Here is a 25,805-nt window from a genome sequence, read left to right on the forward strand (position 1 = left end):
GTGGCCAGAAGAAAGCCATTACTACGCAAATGCCACAAAGTATCCCGCTTACAATACGCCAAACAGCACAGAGACAAGCCTCAAACCTCTTGGCACAAAGTCATCTGGAGTGATGAGACCAAAAATTTAGCTTTTTGGTCACAATCATAAATGCTACATTTGGAGAGGAGTCAACAAGGCCTATGATGAAATGTACATCATCCCTACTGTGAAACACGGAGATGAATCTGATGTTTTGGGGATGTGAGAGCTACAAAGGCACATGAAATTTGGTCAAAATTGATGGCAAGATGAATGTAGTATGTTATTAAAAAATACCAGAGGAACATTTGCATTCGTCAACCAGGAAGCTGCGCATGGGACGTACTTGGATATTCCAACATGACAATGATCCAAAACACAAGGCCAAGTCGATCTATCATTGGCTAAAGCAGAATAGAATGAATCTCCAGAAGGTTCTGGAGTGGCCATCTCCTGACCTCAATATCATTGAGCCACTCTGAGATCTCAAAACATGCAGTTCATGCAAGACAGCCCAAGAATTTACAGGAACTGGAGGCTTTTTGCCCAGGGGAATGGGCAGCTTTACCATCTGAGAAGATAAAGAGCCTCATCCACAAATACCAAAAAAGAGCTGTAATTGATGTTAAAAGGGGCAATACACAGTCCAAAAAACCGGCGTATGTAAACTTTTTATCAGGGTCATTTGGGTAGTTTCTGATGTGATTGTGATTTAAAAAGAGTAAACACAGTTGACTGATAATAAATGGCTTCAGCCAAACACTAACCATGGGCGAAAGAAAAGTTTTTGTGTTATCATTCATATTCTCTGAAAAATTGCCAAGAAATCATAAATTCTGCCAGGGTATGTAAACTTATGAGCACAGTTGTGTGTGTATATATATATATATATATATATATATATATATATATATATATATATATATATATATATATATATATATATATATATATATATATATATACACACACACACACACACACACACACATATACACACACATATACACACACACATAGACACAAATACACCTAGTTGTAGAAAATTACTTGTAAGAAAGTATGCCTCAAAAATCTCATTTGAGAGTTAAGGCAGTAAGAATTTTCCCCTATAAATGGTTAGTCATCTATTCAAGTAATTGATGAATATTTTCTTGATTTTTGCTGGCTGGACCAAATGGGTGAGAACAGTCTATCCATCGAATTTGAAGACTTGGATATTGAGGAATCACAGAATAGGATGCCCAAATGTAATAAAATTTTTTCTCCTTCCTGGAATGTAGTGAACGAGTATGGTTTGCCTTTATAGGAGAAGGAAAGACAAAATGGAAAAGACCATCGATATTTAATTTGTTGAAGTATTAGGTGTTGTAAAACTGGTTTTAGGTTTCTATGACACTGGGTTGTTGAAGGAGCGAGATCTGCAAAAAGTTGAACGGTTGACCCATTAAAAAATATTTCAGGTCTGAATCATGTAGCAGTCATCATTTTTTCCTTTATGCAGAAATGTCAGGTCACCTGAGTCCAGGTGACAGATGCACCCCATTGGGGTCTGGAGTGCACCAAAGGTAGTGGACCCTATGGCTGTCTGCTGCGGATGGAGCTCTAGGTGATACAGTAGAGCAGGTACTCTGTAGTACCAACACGAATGACACTGGGATCTAGAGCATGAAATGTCCCAGGGAGCGGAATCTAAGTGCCAGAGGCCCCTAGTGGTGGGGGTGGATTTAGCTTCAGTCTGGCTCCAGGTCGTGACCCCTAGGGCCTCCCAGCTCACGCTCATGGTAGACTACAGGAAGGTAGAGAGGAAGCAGCAGACTACGACAACAAAGGATAGCCAGGAGAGCCAAAGGTCGGGGCAACAAGCAGGTAAGGATAGTCAAGAACAAGCCAAGATCGGTAACTGGAATCAGACGTAGAACGCACAGCAAGTAGCACACAGAAGCCAAACACACAATATTGATCAGCAGGGCTGACTTGCAGTGCACAGGTTAATATAGAGTTCCCTGGTAGGGGCTGGGATGGAGCCATGCTTTGAGGAGAGATTACTTAAGCAGCCAGGTGAGAGTGGCTGGCCTCTTAAGCTGAACACATGGAGAGGTAAGCTGGCAGACAAACATTACTGTAGATCCATGACAGGAAATACTGAGGTTTAGCAATAACATTGCGTTGTAGTCCATCAAATCTAGGAATAGTTAAGGCTCCATGAATCCTATTTCCAAACTGAAGGGGTAAAATATCTGGAAAGAGGTCTTTCATTAGTATATGAACCGCTATTTCTAGCTCAATGATGGCTTCTGGCAGACCACGTCTGCGGACATTATAACGGCGGGACCTGTTTTCTAAATCCTCAATTTTGGTATAAGTGTCTTCCAATCTGGTATGAAGTTCTGAAATTAAGGAAGAATTTTTTTTAGAAATGGTTCCATCCATCTTGGATGTTTAATGTTTTCACCGGTGACCCCGCCCCCTCTGATGCACGGGGACTCCACAGGGACTTCCCTATGGCTTTCCCGTGATGTCAGAGGGGACGGGGTCACCAGGTGGCCCCTCCCTCAGTTATATAAGAACTGTCAGAAGAACAGAAGCATCACACAGCGGGAACCTCCCATGGATGCGGATCGTCCGAAGAACGAAGCGGGGAAGAAGAAGCCGGAGGAAGATGCGGATGAGAAGACTGAAGAAAGAAGCAGAGGATCGGAGAAAGAAGAGGAAGAAGCGGGGGAACAACAAGATGGAGGAAGAAAACCGAATGAAGACCAGAAGAAGATGGAAGAAGAAGGGGAAAGAAGAAGACATTAATAAAGGAATTGTCAAAAACCGTCTCTTGTCTAACATTTTTGACACTTTTTTTGTGAAATGGTAGGGGTACATTTGTACCCCATTACCATTTCACACAGAGGGGGGCCGGGATCTGGGGGTCCCCTTGTTAGGGGCATGTGGCCTGGTATGGTTCAGGAGGGGGGGCGCTCTCTCGTCCCCCCCTCTTTTCCTGCGGCCTGCCAGGTTGCATGCTCGGATAAGAGTCTGGTATGGATTTTTAGGGGGACCCCCACGCCATTTTTGTTTTTTAATTTTGGCGCTGGGTTCCCCTTAATAACCATACCAGACCTGAAGGGCCTAGTATGGAATTTGGGGGGACCCCCCACGCATTTTTTTTTTAATTTTGGTTCGGGGTTCCCCTTAATATTCATACCAGAGCCAAAGGGCCTGGTAATGCACTGTGGGGGAATCCCAGGCCATTTCCTCCCAAGACCTCCTGCTCTCTAGCTCCCTCATCACCTCCTCCCATATCCGCCTCCAGGACTTCTCCCGAGCCTCACCCATCCTCTGGAATTCCCTACCCCAATCTGTCAGACTGTCTCCAAATTTATCCACTTTTAGGCGATCCCTGAAAACTTTCCTTTTCAGAGAAGCCTATCCTACCTCCATCTAACAACTGCACTATTTTCTCCATTAGCTCATCCCCCACAGCTATTACCCTTTTGTATAACTTGACCCTCCCTCCTAGATTGTAAGCTCTAACGAGCAGGGCCCTCTGATTCCTCCTGTATTGAATTGTATTGTACTTGTACTGTCTGCCCTAATGTTGTAAAGCGCTGTGTAAACTGTCGGCGCTATATAAATCCTGTATAATAATAATAATTATAATTTGTTTAAATGACTTTTATGAGTATTGCAGAGACCCGACAATTCATTATAGCTGCCGGCGCTACCGCTAGTACTTTTAAATGACTTTCTTTTCCTTAAGAAATGTCATTTTGCTCTCGGACTGTTATAAACATGGGAAACATGCGCCACTTTACAGGCATAATATAGACACCCCCCCCCCGGTATGAAATTTAAAGGAATATTTCACTTTTATGGTTTCACTTTAAGCATTATTTAAATCACTGCTCCCGAAAAACAGCCCGTTTTTAAAACTTTTTTTGCATTGATACATGTCCCCTGGGGCAGGACCGAGGTCCCCAAACACTTTTTATGACAATAGCTTGCATATTAACCTTTAAAATTAGCACTTTTGATTTCTCCCATAGACTTTTAAAGGGTGTTCCGCGGCTTTCAAATTTGCCGCGAACACCCCAAATTGTTCGCTATTCGGAGAACGGGCGAACAGCCAATGTTCGAGTCGAACTCGTGTTCAACCCGAACAGACAGCCCATCCCTAATAAGGGGTCCATATAGTGAACTTCGTGTTGAGTTATTCACTTTACGGTCAACACAGAGGACAAGGGGGCACTCTTTACGTCTAGAGGAAAAGAGATTTCATCTCCAAATACGGAAAGATTTCTTCACAGTAAGAGCTGTGAAAATATGGAATAGACCCCTTCCAGAGGTGGTTCTGGCCAGGTCAGTAGATTGCTTTATGAAAGGCCTGGATTCTTTCCTAAATGTACATAATATAACTGGGTACTGTCATTATAGGTAAAGTCGATCCAGGGAAAATCTGATTGCCTCTCGGGGATCAGGAAGGAATTTTTCCCCTTGCTGTAGCAAATTGGATCATGCTTTGCTGGGGTTTTTCGCCTTCCTCTGGATCAACTGTGGGTGAAGGATTGAGTATATGGGATTGTATGATATTATTTTCTTTATTTATTTTTATGGTTGAACTAGATGGACTTGTGTCTTTTTTCAACCTGACTAACTATAACTATGTAATCAGCTTCACATAAATCAAGGACTTCTGGTCTTGGCCGTGACCAGAAGTGACGTCAACCGGCTCTTCCCGATGCATTGCGTCACAGATTGTGTGACTTTATCAAGGGTTTGATAACTCAGGATTAATCCCATAGGTGCACACACAGAAGAGGAGCAGCTAATATCGCTAGCAGAGGACCCCAAAAAAGGAGGTTCGGGGGCACTCAGTACATTGATTTAAGAAAGGCCTGGGTTATTTCCTAAATGTACATAATATAACTGGGTACTGACATTTATAGGTAAAGTTGATCCAGGGAAAATCCGATTGCCTCTCAGGGATCAAGAAGGAATTTTTCCCTCTACTGTAGCAAATTGGATCATGCTTTGCTGGGGTTTTTCGCCTTCCTCTGGATCAACTGTGGGTGAAGGATTTAGTATATGGGATTGTATGATATTATTTTATTTATTTTTATGGTTGGACTTATGTCTTTTTACAACCTATGTAACTATGTAATTATGTAATCAGCTTCACATAAATGAAGCACTTCCGGTCCCGGCGCGCGGCGTCACAGATCACGTGACTTTATCAAGGGTTTGATAACTCAGGAGTAAGCCCATAGGTGTGCACGCAGAAGAGGAGTAGCTAATATTGCTAGCAGAGGACCCCAAAAAAAGGTGGTTCGGGGCCACTCTAAGCAATACCATTGCACATAGCAGGTAAGTATACAATGTGTATTATTGTAAGAAGAAAGTCTTTACAACAGCTTTAATGTTTTAAAGAGTTTAGTTCTGCTTAAAAAAAGGAGAAAATAAAGGGAAAAAAAGCTTGAAAAAACAAATGCAGCCACCACATCTGTCAGAGAACTCGTACAGCAAGTGCTCATTCCTATGCAGCAGCTGCTAATCCCTGTTCCTCTAATGCTAATGCGCATGTGCAGAGCCACAGACAGAGACGGGCAATGATTGAAATGGGCATGCACAATGGTGCATCCATGAGAGCTTGCATGTGCGCTAGTGTGCGCACACATGCACCCATTGATCCTGGCACACCTGGCACATAAGTTCCTATTTGAGCACATGTTTAAGTTAGCCGACGTAAGATGGTTAACCCCTTTATGCCGGCCGTACGCAAATATGCGGCCCCACTGGACTGGGCTTTTTTTCGTGGGGCCGCATAATTGCGTATCTATCTTTGTGCTTGGAGCACGCTCCCAGCACAGAGACTGGGGTCTCGCAGAGAGCCCCGAGCCCCGTACTAATCATTGGGACCCAGAACTCCCAATCCCAGTCACCTGATCGCTGTGATAGCCTTTGAATGACTATCACAGTGATCAGTCACTGTGAAGCCCGTCCCCCTATTTTCTGTGAATGGAGGAGAGAGATACTTAGTATCAGTGCCAGTTGGTGTCAGTGTTTTAGGTAGGATAAAAAAAAAAGCAAAATGGGCACTCATGTTTTTGGGCTGTACTACGGGGTACATACAACAAATAACATACACATATGTGGTATCGCTGCAATCACCAGGAGCAGAAGAATTTATTTATGCTCTTTGGTGGAGAGTTATGGTAGTAGCGAGAAATATACAGCTAAATTAAATATATATTTTTTTTACTATTTTGGGCCAGTTTTCCTTTGATAATAAAAAAAAATCCATTACCATTTACCATCAAATGAAAGCCCAATTTGTCCTGAAAAAAATGTGGTATAATCCACCAGGATGTACAAAGTAGTTGTGATGATATGTACAGGTTTACTAATATATGTCAAAGCTGCAAAATTATGCTCAGGCATTCAGATTTGTTTTACCCTTAGGTGCGAAGGGGTTAACATTGCATTCAAGCAAATAACATTTTTAAAACGAGAGTTCAATAATGGCAGCCTCTATTTTGCACATTTCCAGTAAGTGAGCTCAGGATGAAATAATGATGGTATTGTCTAATCTGGGTAATTGCAAACCAAAGTCATTAGACTGAGATTTTAATAAATCTGGGTGATTTCAGCAGTTTAACAGAAATATTAAACAAATTAACCATTTTTACTCCAACTTACCAAAGATGAATAATGCGCACAGCACAAAATACCATTTAGTAATCACGGAGAAAAGCCAATAAAACAGAGTGATCCATTTAATTAGGGGTTTGTGGATAGATATTATATATATATATATATATATATATATATATATATATATATATATATATATATATATATATATATATATATATATATATATATATATATATATATATTTTATATAAAAAGTATTCAACTTAAATGGGAGTGATTTATCAAGTCATATCTGCGTTAAACTGATATCTTAATGAAATGTTAATTGTAAGCTTGTAATTAGTTGTGGCTCTGGATAAACTGAAAGCACATTCCTAACCTGGGATTTTCTGGTTTAATAAAATATGCACATTTAAAATGTGAAAAATTAAATGAGTGAATTAATTTATTCCCAGGGAATTTGTGAAATGCTTAATTGGAGAAGTCCACATTACTGCCGAAATAATTTAGATTTTCAGCACTGTAAACAAAATTACTGTGCCAAAAACAAATGTATCAGTTTTCTTTACTGCTCCTTAAGAGGCTATTTAAATACAACTGTTTTGGCCATTGCATGCCTTCAAAATTGCTACCAAGAAATTAAGGCAACAGTTTAAGGTCATGTTTACAATTTTAATGCCCCCACCCACTCCCCTTTAAGCCTCATACACACTACTAGTTTTTTTTGTTCAACCCAAACCTGACAGCTCATGACAGAGCCGCTGTACTCCCCTCCTCTGTACTCACCTACTATGCTATTGTGTTCTGACAGGGGGACAGCCCCCCACCAGAACACTCTTGTCAGCGCCATTGACTAAGAGCACTGAATGGTAGCAGGTCAGTAGACGTTTTTTGGTCATGACCCTTCGAAAGAAGCCAGCTGAACAGAAGTTCGGCCAGCTTCTGTTGGAACGGCTGCCGTACCCACGTCCCGAATGGGGTTTAGGGGGCTAAAACAGGCAGTGAGGAGGTGGCATAACACCTCCTTAATGCCTATTGAACACTTCTTGATAATGATCCTCAGGGGATTGCTGTTCTAAGGGTAAAGCGTGTGTAAATGAGCCCTTTAAGCTAGCAAAGATTTCTATCTCCTCGGTTCACCTCCCCTACCTCCACTCATTGCGCACCCTTTATTTAATTCTCGCTTGCACTGTATAGACCATAATTCTAAAACTCACCATTCCATCTTGAAAACTGCTGCCTATGAGAGGGAAGCAGCAGGCACAGGTTTCCCTTTGGCTAAATGCCTTCAGGGGCTACCTGCCCCAGTGGGCATTATGCCTACACAGTGTTGATCACTGTCTCAGCAGATGTTACTGTGCAGGTTGCAGAGAACACAACTCCACAACTTGTAACACCAGCTGTCAGTGGAGCCAGTATGATGACTTGCTGTGTTGCAACCCATTCAGGCTGTGAACACACACTTTGGATCACTTAACCTAATAAAATAAGAAATGTTTAGTTCTATTTTCATGAATCCTCTCCCCTACATTACTGTGCTTATTTATTACATAGACCAGGCTGGTAATACTGAAACTTTTCCAGATCCACAGTAGATTTTGGAACACAGGTTTCCTATTAATAAATATATGACACAATTTTTCTTATCTTCTGTTTTGGTATACGAGCAGTCAAACCTGAGAGGTCCTATTAGAGGGTTTTACTGATTTATTAAACATATTTGAGTATTACTTTAATAGTATGACTATTCATCTCTCATTTTTTTGATCTTTTCAGCTTTCCTTTAGGTCAGCATACAGCTATAGGACATACAAGTAAAAAAAAATAATAAAATAAATGTTTATTTTTCATTTTGTATAAGAATATAGGATAGGAATAAGAAATGGTTAAAACTTTGCCAGATTTGTTTCTTGCCATCTGGGTCCTGAATGAGAGAATTTACTCCCGGACCTGTAGACACAGCAAGCGAGAGGAAATCTTTCCAAGTAAGGTACCCACGTAGTTCTCCCCAGAACAAATTTCCCCTATCAACAGATTTGATCTCTATTCCTGTTCCGGTGACTCAAAATTTTGTATTTTCTTTCACTTTCAGTCCTGGTGACCATTGTAAAAGAAAGAGGGTAAGGCTCCTCAGCAGTGACACACTATAGAACAAAAACATGGACGAGGTTCTAACCCCTTTATTTAAAAGTGACAAAAAATAATTTGGCCTTAGATGCCCATAGGGGCAAATTTATAAAGCAGTGAATGCAACACTCATTAAACATTCACTGTTTATTCACTGGGGAATCATTCACTATTTTCAAAAAACGTCCTCCAGGAAGATTCAACTGCACGTTCACCAGATCAAGCAATCTTAATCTACATTCACCAACATCTGTTGTTCAATAAATAAGCATCTTACTGTGCTATTCACCCTATTTATAGCATGATGAATGTAACATCCCCTGCACATTCCCTTCACACATGCATTCACAATCTGGGGGTGAGAGAAAGGAGGGGAAAGAATCTGCAAGGTGCTACAATGGACAACAACTATAGTCTCAGACTCACAAGGAACTACTATGGACAACAATGACATACAGGTCAGAAGAGTGGATAAAAATAAACCGTTCTAGCTACTACAAAGTCTATGTGAAAACAAATCAGATACACACACCATTAAGCCAAACTGGAAGTTCCCCTGCTTCCTACAGATCGTTTTAGAAGAACATAGCTCTTGTGTTTCCCAAACATTACTATTTCCACTGGAATCATTTCAAACAGCTCTTCTCTAAAACCTCCTATATTTATAAAGATTTCAGTTTCACTTACTTGGATCGGAGACTCATTTGTCTGTCATTAGGACACGTCCAACGGTTAGAAGAGTTTCCAATCACCGTGTCTGTCATAGTTCTTTAGTGCCTGGTAGAAAACAATATAAACATTTGTCAAATTATAAAATCGTTATTGTTAAACCAAAAATTCAAGGAAATGTCAAAATATATGCATGTATTACTATATTAGTGCTGTGTGAATTTAGATTTTTGTTGTTCACTTATTTTTACATTTTTTCAGATATTATGTTTTTTACTATTCATATCACATTTTTTTTTCACAAAAATGTTTAAAACAGGTTAAACAGGATGTAGGATTGGCCATTGCCCTGACTTAAAAAAAATGACATCTATTTTCTATATATATATATATCTATATATATATAGATATATATATATATATAGATATATCTATATCTATATATATATCTATATATACACACAAATACACACACATATACACACACACAGGTATATATATATATATATATATATATATATATATATATATATATATACACTACCGTTCAAAAGTTTGGGGTCACATTGAAATGTCCTTATTTTTGAAGGAAAAGCACTGTACTTTTAAATGAAGCTAACTTTAAACTAGTCCTAACTTTAAACAAATATACTCTATACATTGCTAATGTGGTAAATGACTATTCTAACTGCAAATGTCTAGTTTTTGGTGCAATATCTACATAGGTGTATAGAGGCCCATTTCCAGCAACTATCACTCCAGTGTTCTAATGGTACAATGTGTTTGCTCATTGGCTCAGAAGGCTAATTGATGATTAGCAAACCCTTGTGCAATCATGTTCACACATCTAAAAACAGTCTAGCTCCTTCCAGAAGCTACAAAACTGACCTTCCTGTGAGCAGATTGAGTTTCTGGAGCATCACATTTGTGGGGTCAATTAAACGCTCAAAATGGCCAGAAAAAGAGAACTTTCATCTGAAACTCGACAGTCTATTCTTGTTCTTAGAAATGAAGGCTACTCCATGCGAGAAATTGCAAAGAAATTGAAGATTTCCTACAACGGTGTGTACTACTCCCTTCAGAGGACAGCACAAACAGGCTCTAACCAGAGTAGAAAAAGAAGTGGGAGGCCGCGTTGCACAACTAAGCAAGGAGATAAGCACATTAGAGTCTCTAGTTTGAGAAACAGACGCCTCACAGGTCCCCAACTGGCATCTTCATTAAATAGTACCCGCAAAACACCAGTGTCAACATCTACAGTGAAGAGGCGGCTGCGGGATTTTGGGCTTCAGGGCAGAGTGGCAAAGAAAAAGCCATATCTGAGACTGGCCAATAAAAGAAAAAGATTAAGATGGGCAAAAGAACACAGACATTGGACAGAGGAAGACTGGAAAAAAGTGTTGTGGACGGATGCCAAAGGTGTGCAATGCTGTAATTGCTGCAAAAGGAGGATTCTTTGATGAAAGCAAAGTTTGATGTAAAAACAATGTTATTTCAAATACAAATCATTATTTCTAACCTTGTCAATGTCTTGACTCTATTTTCTATTCATTTCACAACGTATGGTGGTGAATAAGTGTGACTTTTCATGGAAAACACAAAATTGTTTGGGTGACCCCAAACTTTTGAACGGTAGTGTATATATATATATATATATATATATATATATATATATAAAACACATACATACGTACACTGTATATAGTATTACATGTATATTAAAATATAACACAATGCAAGAATGCAGGACAGTTTTAACAACACTCCCCTGGACTTAAGATGCAGGAGTTGTGAAATGGTAAACTTTAGCTGACTTTTTTCCAACCTTATTAACCATGTACCGTACATAATATATTAGGTTATGTAAAACATCCCTCATTCTTTTTCATTTCAGCTGCTTTATCAGATAGGGGGCTTGTGAGCAATACACATATATCGAACTGCAGCATCAAATACAAAGCCTACAGTCCCTTTCAGATTGAGTGACGCCAACTCAAATTTGAGCATCAGATTAATGAGTGAATAAAATTATATTTTTATACTCCTTTCATGAACAACAAAGCATAATACTACAATTTACATATGACTGCATATGTCTGACACATTGACTATTAACTATATATTTTTTTTATTATTTTGTTGTTTTATGTTTTGTTTCTTGTATATTGTTACTTTTTTCATTAGAGTGACATCTGGAAAATACCAAGTGGTCCATCAAGTCTGCCTTTTTTAATATACTGTTTCATACTGTAGCATGTTAACATGTACTGTTGATGGCCACCACTGCTGGAAGTCTGTTCCAAGCAATTGACTACTCTTTTGGTAAAACAATACTGTCTAAGGTTAGTTTTGAACTTTCCTCTTGCCAAATTGAGGTCATGTCTTTGTGGTCTTTCCTTATACTGATATATTTTAGCCCTCTAACCTTTCACCATTTTTATACCCATCTCTTGCTCTATCTTATTAATATCATTTTGTAAATGAGGTCTCCAATGCATTATTTAGAAAATGTTGAACTACAGTTTTCACTGCTTTGATCTATCTTCCAACAATGTCAAATGATGTTCCATGTCTCTGACCCCCCACCTACCACCACCCAGAAAATTATCTTTTCAAAACCTTTGTGTTATCTTTTAAAGACATACCCACTTGCCCACCAAACCTTCAGTTACATAATTTAAAAAATGGATTAAATAGAACAGAACCCTATACACAGCCATGTGGTACACCACTAGTGACTGGCCTCTGTTCCCGAATGATCCTGTATCAAATGTTTTGCTGAAATAAAAATAGACTATGTCCACAAAAGGGTGATCATCACACATGTATTATCCTGGGCTCACAAGCTCAAGTCCAATATGCAGTTGTAGAGCTAGGACACTCACAGAAATTCCAAGGGGAATATGGTGTATCAGGAAGCTTTACATACTGTATACGCACATGCAAAGACAACAACATGCATAAATGTATAAGGTAGATGGAACAGTGCATTTCTAATTTTCTCTTGACATTCTGGCATAAAACATAGCGAACATAAATATATCTTTCTACATTGTGCGCTCACTCCTCAGTGTCTCTGATAATAGTATTTTCTGGAACTGAATAGGCAGTGTCTCAGGCTAGCCTTTTAATGCTTTAATCTTTTCTGACAAAGAAATTCCATTCTGCTTTGTTTAAAGTGTCTTCCATGTACAAATTGACCTCCCATTTTAAGAGCACTTTTAAAACCAAAAGTAGGTAGAATCTAATTAGTTCTTTGCTATGTATTCCACTATTAACATTTGAAATGTCATCTTAAAAAATAGATGAAAAGGACAATGCACAAACTAGATACATGTATAAAAATATTAAATATCAAACCAATACTCAGCTGTATGCCACCAACAATTGAAATGTTTTTCTAAAATAAATTAAAAAAAGGTAAAAGGAATAAACTACAGGCTTTTAAAAACACTAGTAGTAAAATAGAATTTGTGTACTCACTATAGAACCATTTTCTTGAAGTCCATTGATGTACACTGGGATTACTAGACTGTTGGGTTATACTGCCTACAATGGCTAAAAAAAAACAAAAAAAAACACATTAGCCAGCATAGGGCAACCCTGCCTTCAGCCATCATGACAGCTTTTGTAGCAAGCTAGTACAGATAAATACAGAGGTGAGGGACCTATGTCCCTCAATGAACTCCAAGAAGAATATTTTATAGTGAGTACAAAAATCTTAGTTTGTTTCTTGTCCACTGAGGGACACAAGAATTTTTAGACTGTCTGGATGTCCAAAAGCACTCCAACTGATGGATGGGCAACTCAGCAATAAAGTCTAACAGACTCCTAAAAAATTCCCTGCATAGTCCCATATATCTGCAGAACACCTGACTGAGGCCTGGAAAAAGGCCTAGAAAAGTTTTAAACGCCCAAAAAAAAACAAGGACTTACAAACCTAGTATCGTGTGCCTACTCAGGAAAGGCACACGCTACTTTCCCAATTATGAGATCATAAGCTTAGATGATGGTCTGTCTGAGTCATCTAGAGAAAATGGAAAGAGAAGCCCATGTACATGGGGTCTATCCAGGATTACAAAGGTTAATCAATCTTCCTTAGTGAACCAAATAGAGGGGTAGAAGAACATTGTCCTAGTTGAGGTGAAAGACAGAACTAGTAAGAAAGGCAAGAAAGAGATCCTGGTACTTGCCACAACCTCATCCCTATGCAAACCCAAAATGTGTTCTTGCAAGATAAAGCCAACAGTTCAGGCATCCACCTCAGAAGTGGCAACAAGAAATACCTTTTATGAAGAGTAGAGAGAAAGAGAGAATGTCTCTAATGGGTTTTGAAGCTCAGAGAGAACCAAATTCAGATCCCTCTGAATATCAGGCACTGATATGGGAGTCTTCCCGTATAAGGATCTTAATCAAGGTGTGAAAGGCCAATAATCACTGAAACAAGACAGCAAGGCAGACAGGGCAGAAACCTACCCCTTAAAAGTTCTGAGAGGCAAACTTAGGTCCAGACCAAGCTGCAGGAAGAACAGGAATTTTACCACAGAGAAATTCAGTCGGAGGAATCTCCAAAACTCACATAAAGTGAGGTATGCCTTTCATGCCTGAACTAAAGCCAGTGACTATTAAGCAAATGGCAAATTGGCCCTTTGGACAGATATCTGGCAGTGCCCACAGATGTGTGCCACATTCACCTGGGTCAATCCAGAGCAATGGGGATCTGCAGAATGCCTTCCATCTCAATCCTGAGAAGCTGATTAGAAAGACATTTCAAGGAAAGAATGCATAGATTAAAATGTGCTGATCCCAAGGAGCCACCAAAGCTTCCCTTGCTTCCAGCAGAGGATCCCTGTACCTGGAAACACACGTGTTCTGTTTGTTTTTGAACAGGAAGGCCAGGTGTTCCACATCCAGCATCCCCCACCTGCGATACAAGTCCTGGAACACCTCCAGATGTAGGGACTAGGGATGAGCTTCGTGTTCGAGTCGAACCCATGTTCGACTCGAACATCGGCTGTTCGATCGTTCGCCGAATTGCGAACGTTATGGGCCGTTCGCGCTAAATTCGTGTGGCGCGTCACGGCCCATAATTCACTGCGGCATCGCAGTGCATTGCTGGCTGATGATTGGCCAAGCATGCACTATGACCCGCATGCTTGGCCAATCACAGCGCCGTCAGTAGAGAGAGCTGTAATTGGCCAAAGCCAGGGTGGCTTTGGCCAATTATGGCTCAGGGGATTTAGTACACACCCCACACTATATAAGGCCGCCTGCACGGCGGCCCTGTGTAGTGTGTGTTCCGGTGTGCTGAGAGATAGAGAGAGAGAGAGACAGTGTCATTTGATTTGAGTTAGATAGATTAGGCAGAACAGTCAGTCAGTTAGCTGCACTTACAGTGTATTGTGTATATATATGCATCCCAGGTGTTGCATATATATATATATACACTGTATTCAGTTTAGCTAGATCCGTTCCTGTTATCTTCTATCTAGACTATTTACATTTAATGCAGTGCGTCCTGCTCACAGTGTTCAGCTAGATCCGTTCCTGCTATTTACATTTAGTGCAGTGCGTCCTGCTCACAGTGTTCAGCTAGATCCGTTCCTGTTATCTTCTAGACTATTTACATTTAGTGCAGTGCGTCCTGCTCACAGTGTTCAGCTAGATCCGTTCCTGCAATTTACATTTAGTGCAGTGCGTCCTGCTCACAGTGTTCAGCTAGATCCGTTCCTGCTATTTACATTTAGTGCAGTGCGTCCTGCTCACAGTGTTCAGCTAGATCCGTTCCTGCTATTTACATTTAGTGCAGTGCGTCCTGCTCACAGTGTTCAGCTAGATCCGTTCCTGCTATTTACATTTAGTGCAGTGCGTCCTGCTCACAGTGTTCAGCTAGATCCGTTCCTGTTATCTTCTAGACTATTTACATTTAGTGCAGTGCGTCCTGCTCACAGTGTTCAGCTAGATCCGTTCCTGTTATCTTCTAGACTATTTACATTTAGTGCAGTGCGTCCTGCTCACAGTGTTCAGCTAGATCCGTTCCTGTTATCTTCTAGACTATTTACATTTAGTGCAGTGCGTCCTGCTCACAGTGTTCAGCTAGATCCGTTCCTGTTATCTTCTAGACTATTTACATTTAGTGCAGTGCGTCCTGCTCACAGTGTTCAGCTAGATCCGTTCCTGTTAAATTCCTACTGACAGGCAGGCTTGTCTGGTTACAGTATATAAAGCTACCTGAAGAAAATTACAGGTGTTCTATTTGATCCTATTAGTACCACGGTCAGGCAGCTAGACTATTTACATTTAGTACAGTGCGTCCTGCTCACAGTGTTCAGCTAGATCCGTTCCTGTTATCTTCCTACTGACAGGCAGGCTTGTCTGGTTACAGTATATAAAGCTACCTGAAGAAAATTACAGGTGTTCTATTTGATCCTATTAGTACCACGGTCAGGCAGCTAGACTATTTACATTTAGTACAGTGCGTCCTGCTCACAGTGTTCAGCTAGATCCGTTCCTGTTATCTTCCTACTGACAGGCAGGCTTGTCTGGTTACAGTATATAAAGCTACCTGAAGAAAATTACAGGTGTTCTATTTGATCCTATTAGTACCACGGTCAGGCAGCTAGACTATTTACATTTAGTACAGTGCGTCCTGCTCACAGTGTTCAGCTAGATCCGTTCCTGTTATCTTCCTACTGACAGGCAGGCTTGTCTGGTTACAGTATATAAAGCTACCTGAAGAAAATTACAGGTGTTCTATTTGATCCTATTAGTACCACGGTCAGGCAGCTAGACTATTTACATTTAGTACAGTGCGTCCTGCTCACAGTGTACAGCTAGATCCGTTCCTGTTATCTTCCTACTGACAGGCAGGCTTGTCTGGTTACAGTATATAAAGCTACCTGAAGAAAATTACAGGTGTTCTATTTGATCCTATTAGTACCACGGTCAGGCAGCTAGACTATTTACATTTAGTACAGTGCGTCCTGCTCACAGTGTTCAGCTAGATCCGTTCCTGTTATCTTCCTACTGACAGGCAGGCTTGTCTGGTTACAGTATATAAAGCTACTTGAAGAAAATTACAGGTGTTCTATCCCAGCTTAGTGCAGCTACAGGCCATTAGTATGTCTGGAAGGCCAAGAAGGAGAGGCAGACAGTCACAAGCCAATAAGAGAGGGCAAGCAGGCTCTGTGTCTAGTGCTGGTCGTGGAGACGGTGCATCCTCATCAGCACGTGGCCATTGGTTCTGGGCGCCACCACCAGTGCCTAAGGCACAATTTTTCAGCCCCTGTTTAACAGGGGCGTGTAATTACAATTTTTGATGTAATACTTTGCAGCAGGGCTCGTTCCTGCATTCCAACTAGAGTGTCTGTGAGGGGTTGCAGTGTTGTGGCACCAGCACCAGTGCCTAGGGCCCAATTTTTCTGCCCCTGTCTAACAGGGGCGTGTAATTACAATTTTTGATGCAATACTTTGCAGCAGGGCTCGTTCCTGCGTTCCAACTAGAGTGTCTGTGAGGGGTTGCAGTGTTGTGGCACCAGCACCAGTGCCTAAGGCCCAATTTTTCTGCCCCTGTCTAACAGGGGCGTGTAATTACAATTTTTGATGCAATACTTTGCAGCAGGGCTCGTTCCTGCGTTCCAACTAGAGTGTCTGTGAGGGGTTGCAGTGTTGTGGCACCAGCACCAGTGCCTAAGGCCCAATTTTTCTGCCCCTGTCTAACAGGGGCGTGTAATTACAATTTTTGATGCAATACTTTGCAGCAGGGCTCGTTCCTGCGTTCCAACTAGAGTGTCTGTGAGGGGTTGCAGTGTTGTGGCACCAGCACCAGTGCCTAAGGCCCAATTTTTCTGCCCCTGTCTAACAGGGGCGTGTAATTACAATTTTTGATGCAATACTTTGCAGCAGGGCTCGTTCCTGCGTTCCAACTAGAGTGTCTGTGAGGGGTTGCAGTGTTGTGGCACCAGCACCAGTGCCTAAGGCCCAATTTTTCTGCCCCTGTCTAACAGGGGCGTGTAATTACAATTTTTGAAGCAATAATTTGCAGCAGGGCTCGTTCCTGCGTTCCAACTAGAGTGTCTGTGAGGGGTTGCAGTGTTGTGGCACCAGCACCAGTGCCTAAGGCCTAATTTTTCAGCTCCTGTTCAACAGGGGCATGTAATTACAATTCTTGATCTAATATTTCACAGCAGGGCCCTGTGAGGGCTTACAGTGTTGTGGCCACAGCAACACCTAAGGCCCAAATTTCTGCTGAGTATATAGGGCAGGACCCTACTTTCAAACATCTAACTTACAAACGACTCCTACTTGCAAACGGAAGGAGACAACAGGAAGTGAGATGAAATCTACCCCTAGGAAGGGAAATTCTCTCCTGTAAGAGTTAATATGGGAAAACAATTTCTCCTTTCCACTGATGCTTTCCAATCCTTGTTCCACAAAAAAACCCAAATTTTCAAAAAACATTTTTCATTGGGACAAAAAAGTGAGGTGAAATCTTCTGAAGAGGAGGAAAGACAGCAAAACAAATGTCACAGGGGTGATAACCCTTCCCTATGTTTTCCAAAAAGCTTAGAAAAGATTTTTTGGCTGGAGCTAAACACGTTAAAAATGTTCAAAATTACAAACAGATTCTACTTAACAACAAACCTACAGTCCCTGTCTTGTTTGCACCGCCTGTATACTGCTGTTCAGAGTATATAGGGCCTGGTGGCCCCACACCTTTCCTTATTTTAATTTGGGTGCGGGGTTCCCCTTAATATCCATACAAGACCCAAAGGGCCTGGTAATGGACTGGGGGGTACCCATGCCGTTTGTCTCACTGATTTTCATCCATATTGCCATGACCCGACATGACATTAAACCCGCAAGCAGTTTTAAATGAGATTTTTTCCTTTAAAAATGACATTTGGTGCAGGGACTGTTCTAAACATGGGAAACATGCGTCACTTTACAGGCATACTATAGACACCCCCCAGGTACGATATTTAAAGGAATATTTCACTTTTTTTTTTTTACTTTAAGCATCATTAAAATCACTGCTCCCGAAAAAACGGCCGTTTTTAAAAGTTTTTTTTGCATTGATACATGTCCCCTGGGGTAGGACCCGGGTCCCCAAACCCTTTTTAGGACAATACCATGCAAATTAGCCTTTAAAATGAGCACTTTTGATTTCGAACGTTCGAGTCCCATAGACGTCAATGGGGTTCTAACGTTCGTGCGAACTTTCGGTCCGTTCGCGGGTTCTGGTGCGAACCGAACCGGGGGGTGTTCGGCTCATCCCTAGTAGGGACCACCCCTCAGGACCAGGCCTTGTTGGCTGGGGAAAACTGACTGTCAACTGTCTACACCTGGGATGTGTATGGCAAAAATATGAAGTCCTGCCCAGTGAAACTTTTGGTTCCTCCCTGATGGTTGATGCATACCAACACTGAGGCGTTGTTTGATTGAATATGGATCAGTGATCAGCAGGATGATCCAACATTGCAGAGACATCCAAATTGTCTGAAGCTTCAGCATTTTTATAGGGAGACAAGATTCCTCTGACAACTAGATTCCCAGCACCAAAAGGCCAAAAGGTTGCTCAGGACTCCTCCTCAGCCCAACAGGCAGACATCTTTCATGAGAGCCTGCAAATATACAAATGGTTTACTAACATACTGAATAGTTAAAGTGGATCTGAACTCAAAAAGTTAAGATTTGCTATGTTTTAGCAAACGGCTTAAAATGTTAATTGCATTTAAGCAGTACCTTTAAAAATCTACCTTTTTGTTTACGTTTTCTCTTGAAAAGGCAGTGCATTTCCTGATATGTGATTAGGGATGAGCTTCGTGTTCGAGTCGAACCCATGTTCGACTCGAACATCGGCTGTTCGATCGTTCGCCGAATTGCGAACGTTATGGGCCGTTCGCGCTAAATTCGTGTGGCGCGTCACGGCCCATAATTCACTGCGGCATCGCAGTGCATTGCTGGCTGATGATTGGCCAAGCATGCACTATGACCCGCATGCTTGGCCAATCACAGCGCCGTCAGTAGAGAGAGCTGTAATTGGCCAAAGCCAGGGTGGCTTTGGCCAATTATGGCTCAGGGGATTTAGTACACACCCCACACTATATAAGGCCGCCTGCACGGCGGCCCTGTGTAGTGTGTGTTCCGGTGTGCTGAGAGATAGAGAGAGAGAGAGACAGTGTCATTTGATTTGAGTTAGATAGATTAGGCAGAACAGTCAGTCAGTTAGCTGCACTTACAGTGTATTGTGTATATATATGCATCCCAGGTGTTGCATATATATATATATATATATACACTGTATTCAGTTTAGCTAGATCCGTTCCTGTTATCTTCTATCTAGACTATTTACATTTAATGCAGTGCGTCCTGCTCACAGTGTTCAGCTAGATCCGTTCCTGCTATTTACATTTAGTGCAGTGCGTCCTGCTCACAGTGTTCAGCTAGATCCGTTCCTGTTATCTTCTAGACTATTTACATTTAGTGCAGTGCGTCCTGCTCACAGTGTTCAGCTAGATCCGTTCCTGCAATTTACATTTAGTGCAGTGCGTCCTGCTCACAGTGTTCAGCTAGATCCGTTCCTGCTATTTACATTTAGTGCAGTGCGTCCTGCTCACAGTGTTCAGCTAGATCCGTTCCTGCTATTTACATTTAGTGCAGTGCGTCCTGCTCACAGTGTTCAGCTAGATCCGTTCCTGCTATTTACATTTAGTGCAGTGCGTCCTGCTCACAGTGTTCAGCTAGATCCGTTCCTGCTATTTACATTTAGTGCAGTGCGTCCTGCTCACAGTGTTCAGCTAGATCCGTTCCTGCTATTTACATTTAGTGCAGTGCGTCCTGCTCACAGTGTTCAGCTAGATCCGTTCCTGCTATTTACATTTAGTGCAGTGCGTCCTGCTCACAGTGTTCAGCTAGAGCCGTTCCTGCTATTTACATTTAGTGCAGTGCGTCCTGCTCACAGTGTTCAGCTAGATCCGTTCCTGTTATCTTCTAGACTATTTACATTTAGTGCAGTGCGTCCTGCTCACAGTGTTCAGCTAGATCCGTTCCTGCTATTTACATTTAGTGCAGTGCGTCCTGCTCACAGTGTTCAGCTAGATCCGTTCCTGTTATCTTCTAGACTATTTACATTTAGTGCAGTGCGTCCTGCTCACAGTGTTCAGCTAGATCCGTTCCTGTTATCTTCTAGACTATTTACATTTAGTGCAGTGCGTCCTGCTCACAGTGTTCAGCTAGATCCGTTCCTGCTATTTACATTTAGTGCAGTGCGTCCTGCTCACAGTGTTCAGCTAGATCCGTTCCTGTTATCTTCTAGACTATTTACATTTAGTGCAGTGCGTCCTGCTCACAGTGTTCAGCTAGATCCGTTCCTGTTATCTTCTAGACTATTTACATTTAGTGCAGTGCGTCCTGCTCACAGTGTTCAGCTAGATCCGTTCCTGTTATCTTCTAGACTATTTACATTTAGTGCAGTGCGTCCTGCTCACAGTGTTCAGCTAGATCCGTTCCTGTTAAATTCCTACTGACAGGCAGGCTTGTCTGGTTACAGTATATAAAGCTACCTGAAGAAAATTACAGGTGTTCTATTTGATCCTATTAGTACCACGGTCAGGCAGCTAGACTATTTACATTTAGTACAGTGCGTCCTGCTCACAGTGTTCAGCTAGATCCGTTCCTGTTATCTTCCTACTGACAGGCAGGCTTGTCTGGTTACAGTATATAAAGCTACCTGAAGAAAATTACAGGTGTTCTATTTGATCCTATTAGTACCACGGTCAGGCAGCTAGACTATTTACATTTAGTACAGTGCGTCCTGCTCACAGTGTACAGCTAGATCCGTTCCTGTTATCTTCCTACTGACAGGCAGGCTTGTCTGGTTACAGTATATAAAGCTACCTGAAGAAAATTACAGGTGTTCTATTTGATCCTATTAGTACCACGGTCAGGCAGCTAGACTATTTACATTTAGTACAGTGCGTCCTGCTCACAGTGTTCAGCTAGATCCGTTCCTGTTATCTTCCTACTGACAGGCAGGCTTGTCTGGTTACAGTATATAAAGCTACTTGAAGAAAATTACAGGTGTTCTATCCCAGCTTAGTGCAGCTACAGGCCATTAGTATGTCTGGAAGGCCAAGAAGGAGAGGCAGACAGTCACAAGCCAATAAGAGAGGGCAAGCAGGCTCTGTGTCTAGTGCTGGTCGTGGAGACGGTGCATCCTCATCAGCACGTGGCCATGGGACACGCTTGGCCTTTTTTTCGGCAGCTGGCCGTGTTGAGCCGCAACATGCGGAAGACTTGGTCGAGTGGATGACCAAGCCGTCCTCATCCTCCTCATCCTCTCTCACCCATGCCCAGGGTGCTTTGTCTGGCAAAGCAGCGGCCTCTTCCCTCAGCTCAATGTCATCAGTGACTCCTTCCCTAGCTCCACCATGTCCTCATGAGGATTCCCTCGAACTGTTTGTTGGGTACATGCTCCAGGAGGATGCCCAGCGTTTGGAAGGCTCTGATGACGATACTGAGCTCGATGAAGGCAGTAACATGAGCACGGACAGAGGGGGTGCCCAAGAAGGACAGCAATCTGGCAGTCATGCTCCCCCTGCTGCAGCATACTGCCAGGTTTGCTCCAGTGATGAGGAGGGAGGGGATGATGAGGTCACTGACTCAACGTGGGTGCCTGATAGGAGAGAGGAGGAGGAGGAGGAGGAGGAGGAGGAGGCGGCAGCACATCACCAACGAGGCAGGATGCCCTCCAGGGGCCAGCCTAAGGGCAGCACATTGACTGCATCACACCCCAAAGCTCCACATGTGCAGGGCGCTGCAGTCTCTGCGCGTTATTCAAAAAGTTCTTTGGTGTGGGCCTTTTTTGAGACGAGTGCATTAGATCGCACCGCTGCTATTTGCAACATATGTCTCAAGCGTATCTCGCGTGGCCAAAACATCTCCCGCTTGGGTACCACATGCTTGACCAGACATATGTTGACCTGCCATGCAGTTCGTTGGCAAGCGTATCTAAAAGACCCACACCAAAGAACAAAGAGGATCTCTCCTTGCTCCTCATCAGCTGAGATTTCCAACCCCACTAGACCTTCAGTCCTCTCTGAGACCTGCAGTGAGAGGAATGAAGGTGTAGAATTAGGTGTGTCACAGCCAAGTACTTGTGGGCAATCTGCTTTTGGTACACCGACGTCAGATTGTACCAGGCAAATTTCCCTGCCCCAGCTGCTGCACCGCCGAAAGAAGTTTGCTCCCAGCCATCCACATGCCCAGCGGTTGAATGCTAGCTTGGCAAAATTGCTAGCACTTCAACTGCTGCCTTTTCAGTTGGTAGACTCTGCCCCCTTCCGTGAGTTTGTGGAATGTGCGGTTCCTCAGTGGCAGGTACCCAAACGCCACTTTTTCTCACGGAAGGCGATTCCGGCTCTCTACCGGCATGTGGAAGGCAATGTCCATGCCTCGCTGGACAGGGCGGTCAGCGGTAAGGTGCATATTACCGCTGACTCATGGTCCAGCAGGCATGGACAGGGACGTTACCTAAGTTTCACGGCGCATTGGGTGACTCTGCTGGCAGCTGGGAAGGATGCAGGACAAGGTGCAGTAGTGTTGGAGGTTGTTCCGCCACCACGCCTCCAAAATGCTGATTGTGACACACCTCTCTCCTCCACCCCCTCCTCTTCTTCTTCCTCCATGGCCTCTTCCTCGGAACCAGCGGTGCTCCGCAGGCGTTCAAGGGGCTACGCAAGTACGCAGGCCAAAAGATGCCATGCGGTGCTTGAGCTGGTGTGCTTGGGGGACAGGAGCCACACTGGGGCAGAGGTTCTGTCAGCTCTGCAGGGGCAGGTTCAGAGGTGGTTGACGCCACGCCAACTTAAGGCAGGAATGGTGGTTTGCGACAATGGCACCAACCTCCTCTCTGCCCTCCGACGGGGACAAATGACCCATGTGCCCTGTTTGGCTCACGTCCTTAACTTGGTGGTGCAGCAGTTCTTGGGCAGGTACCCGGGCTTACAGGATGTCCTGAGGCAGGCCAGGAAAGTCTGTGTGCATTTCCGCCGGTCATATAATGCCAGTGCTCGGCTGACGGACCTCCAAAAGGAGTTTAACCTGCCCAAGAACCGCCTAATCTGTGACATGCCCACCAGGTGGAACTCAACGTTGGCCATGCTGCAGCGGCTGCACACGCAGCAGAGGGCCATCAATGAGTACCTGTGCGACTATGGCACCAGGACAGGGTCAGGGGAGCTTGGTTTTTTTTCCCCACGCCAGTGGGCCATGATCAGGGATGCATGCACTGTCCTGTCACCATTCGAGGAGGCCACGAGGATGGTGAGCAGTGACAGTGCATGCATCAGTGACACTGTCCCCCTTGTCCACCTGTTGGAGCACACGCTGCGTGGAATAATGGACAGGGCACTTGAGGCAGAACAGAGGCAGGAAGAGGAGGACTTCCTTAGCTCTCAAGGCCCCCTTTATCCAGACAGTGTTCCTGCGTGTTCCTGCGTGTTCCTCACACAGGAAGAGGACGAGGAGGAAGAGGAGGAGGAGGAAGATTGTGTCAGTATGGAGGTGGAGCCTGGCACTCAGCATCAGCAGCAGTCTTTAAGGGATCAGTCCCAAGAAACACATGGACTTGTACGTGGCTGGGAGGAGGTGGCTGCGGACCATGTCGTTCTTAGTGACCCAGAGGACTCTGGACCGAATGCCTCAGCAAACCTACGCTGCATGGCCTCCCTGATCCTGCAAAGCCTGCGTAAGGATCCTCGTATTCGTGGTATCAAGGAGAAGGACCAATACTGGCTGGCAACCCTCCTTGATCCACGTTACAAGGGTAAGGTTGCGGACCTTATCTTGCCATCGCAGAGGGAGCAGAGGATGAAACATCTTCGGGAGGCCTTGCAGAAAGGTCTGTGCAACGCGTTCCCAGAGACTGGGAGGTTACAAACTCCTGTTTCTGGACAACGTGTTGCTGAGGCTTCGGTCAGTCAAAGAAGGAGCGGTGGAGAAGGTGGCCGTCTGACCGATGCGTTCAGACAATTTTTTGGTCCGCAGCCCCAAGGTATGATCGGTTCCAGCAACCATCGCCAGCGTCTGTTTTACATGGTGCAGGAATACCTAGGGGCAAGATCAGACTTGGACACCTTTCCCACCGAAAATCCTCTGGGTTACTGGGTCTTGAGGATGGATCACTGGCCAGAGCTTGCACAGTATGCAATTGAGCTACTGGCCTGTCCTGCATCCAGCGTTCTTTCGGAACGCACATTCAGTGCTGCTGGAGGCGTGGTAACCGATCACAGGGTGCGTCTGTCCACCGACTCGGTCGATCGGCTGACCTTCATAAAAATGAATGAGTCTTGGATCACCACCAGCTACCAAGCACCTGATGCTGATGTAACCGAATAATTTTTTTTGAAATCTCAGATCCCTTCAAAGACTGCCTATGCTGATGCTGAGTGACTATCCCTGAGTAATTATCCTCTTCCTCCTCAATCATCACGCTGATAGCTTGTAAGAACATTTTTGGTTCTGGGCGCCACCACCAGTGCCTAAGGCACAATTACAATTTTTGATGTAATACTTTGCAGCAGGGCTCGTTCCTGCATTCCAACTAGAGTGTCTGTGAGGGGTTGCAGTGTTGTGGCACCAGCACCAGTGCCTAGGGCCCAATTTTTCTGCCCCTGTCTAACAGGGGCGTGTAATTACAATTTTTGATGCAATACTTTGCAGCAGGGCTCGTTCCTGCGTTCCAACTAGAGTGTCTGTGAGGGGTTGCAGTGTTGTGGCACCAGCACCAGTGCCTAAGGCCCAATTTTTCTGCCCCTGTCTAACAGGGGCGTGTAATTACAATTTTTGATGCAATACTTTGCAGCAGGGCTCGTTCCTGCGTTCCAACTAGAGTGTCTGTGAGGGGTTGCAGTGTTGTGGCACCAGCACCAGTGCCTAAGGCCCAATTTTTCTGCCCCTGTCTAACAGGGGCGTGTAATTACAATTTTTGATGCAATACTTTGCAGCAGGGCTCGTTCCTGCGTTCCAACTAGAGTGTCTGTGAGGGGTTGCAGTGTTGTGGCACCAGCACCAGTGCCTAAGGCCCAATTTTTCTGCCCCTGTCTAACAGGGGCGTGTAATTACAATTTTTGATGCAATACTTTGCAGCAGGGCTCGTTCCTGCGTTCCAACTAGAGTGTCTGTGAGGGGTTGCAGTGTTGTGGCACCAGCACCAGTGCCTAAGGCCCAATTTTTCTGCCCCTGTCTAACAGGGGCGTGTAATTACAATTTTTGAAGCAATACTTTGCAGCAGGGCTCGTTCCTGCGTTCCAACTAGAGTGTCTGTGAGGGGTTGCAGTGTT

At 43.4% G+C, this 25,805-nt stretch overlaps 1 protein-coding gene across 4 annotated transcripts in view; it reads right to left on the reverse strand.

Moving 5' to 3' along the window:
* RPH3A (rabphilin 3A) overlaps positions 1-25,805 on the reverse strand; it is a 433,918-nt gene that overhangs the window by 293,436 nt on the left and 114,677 nt on the right. For 2 of the 4 annotated variants that reach the window (XM_073625921.1, XM_073625905.1), the window contains exons 2-3: positions 12,946-13,020; positions 9,481-9,570 (exon numbers count right to left, since the gene is read on the reverse strand). In XM_073625921.1, coding sequence (XP_073482022.1) covers positions 9,481-9,557 — 77 coding nt within the window. In that variant the 5' untranslated portion in view covers positions 9,558-9,570; positions 12,946-13,020. The remainder of the gene's footprint in view (positions 1-9,480; positions 9,571-12,945; positions 13,021-25,805) is intronic. The other 2 variants (XM_073625913.1, XM_073625897.1) reach the window with 1 other exon arrangement.

The sequence above is a fragment of the Aquarana catesbeiana genome, linkage group LG01, assembly GCF_042186555.1.
Source record: "Aquarana catesbeiana isolate 2022-GZ linkage group LG01, ASM4218655v1, whole genome shotgun sequence".
Taxonomy (NCBI): domain Eukaryota; kingdom Metazoa; phylum Chordata; class Amphibia; order Anura; family Ranidae; genus Aquarana; species Aquarana catesbeiana.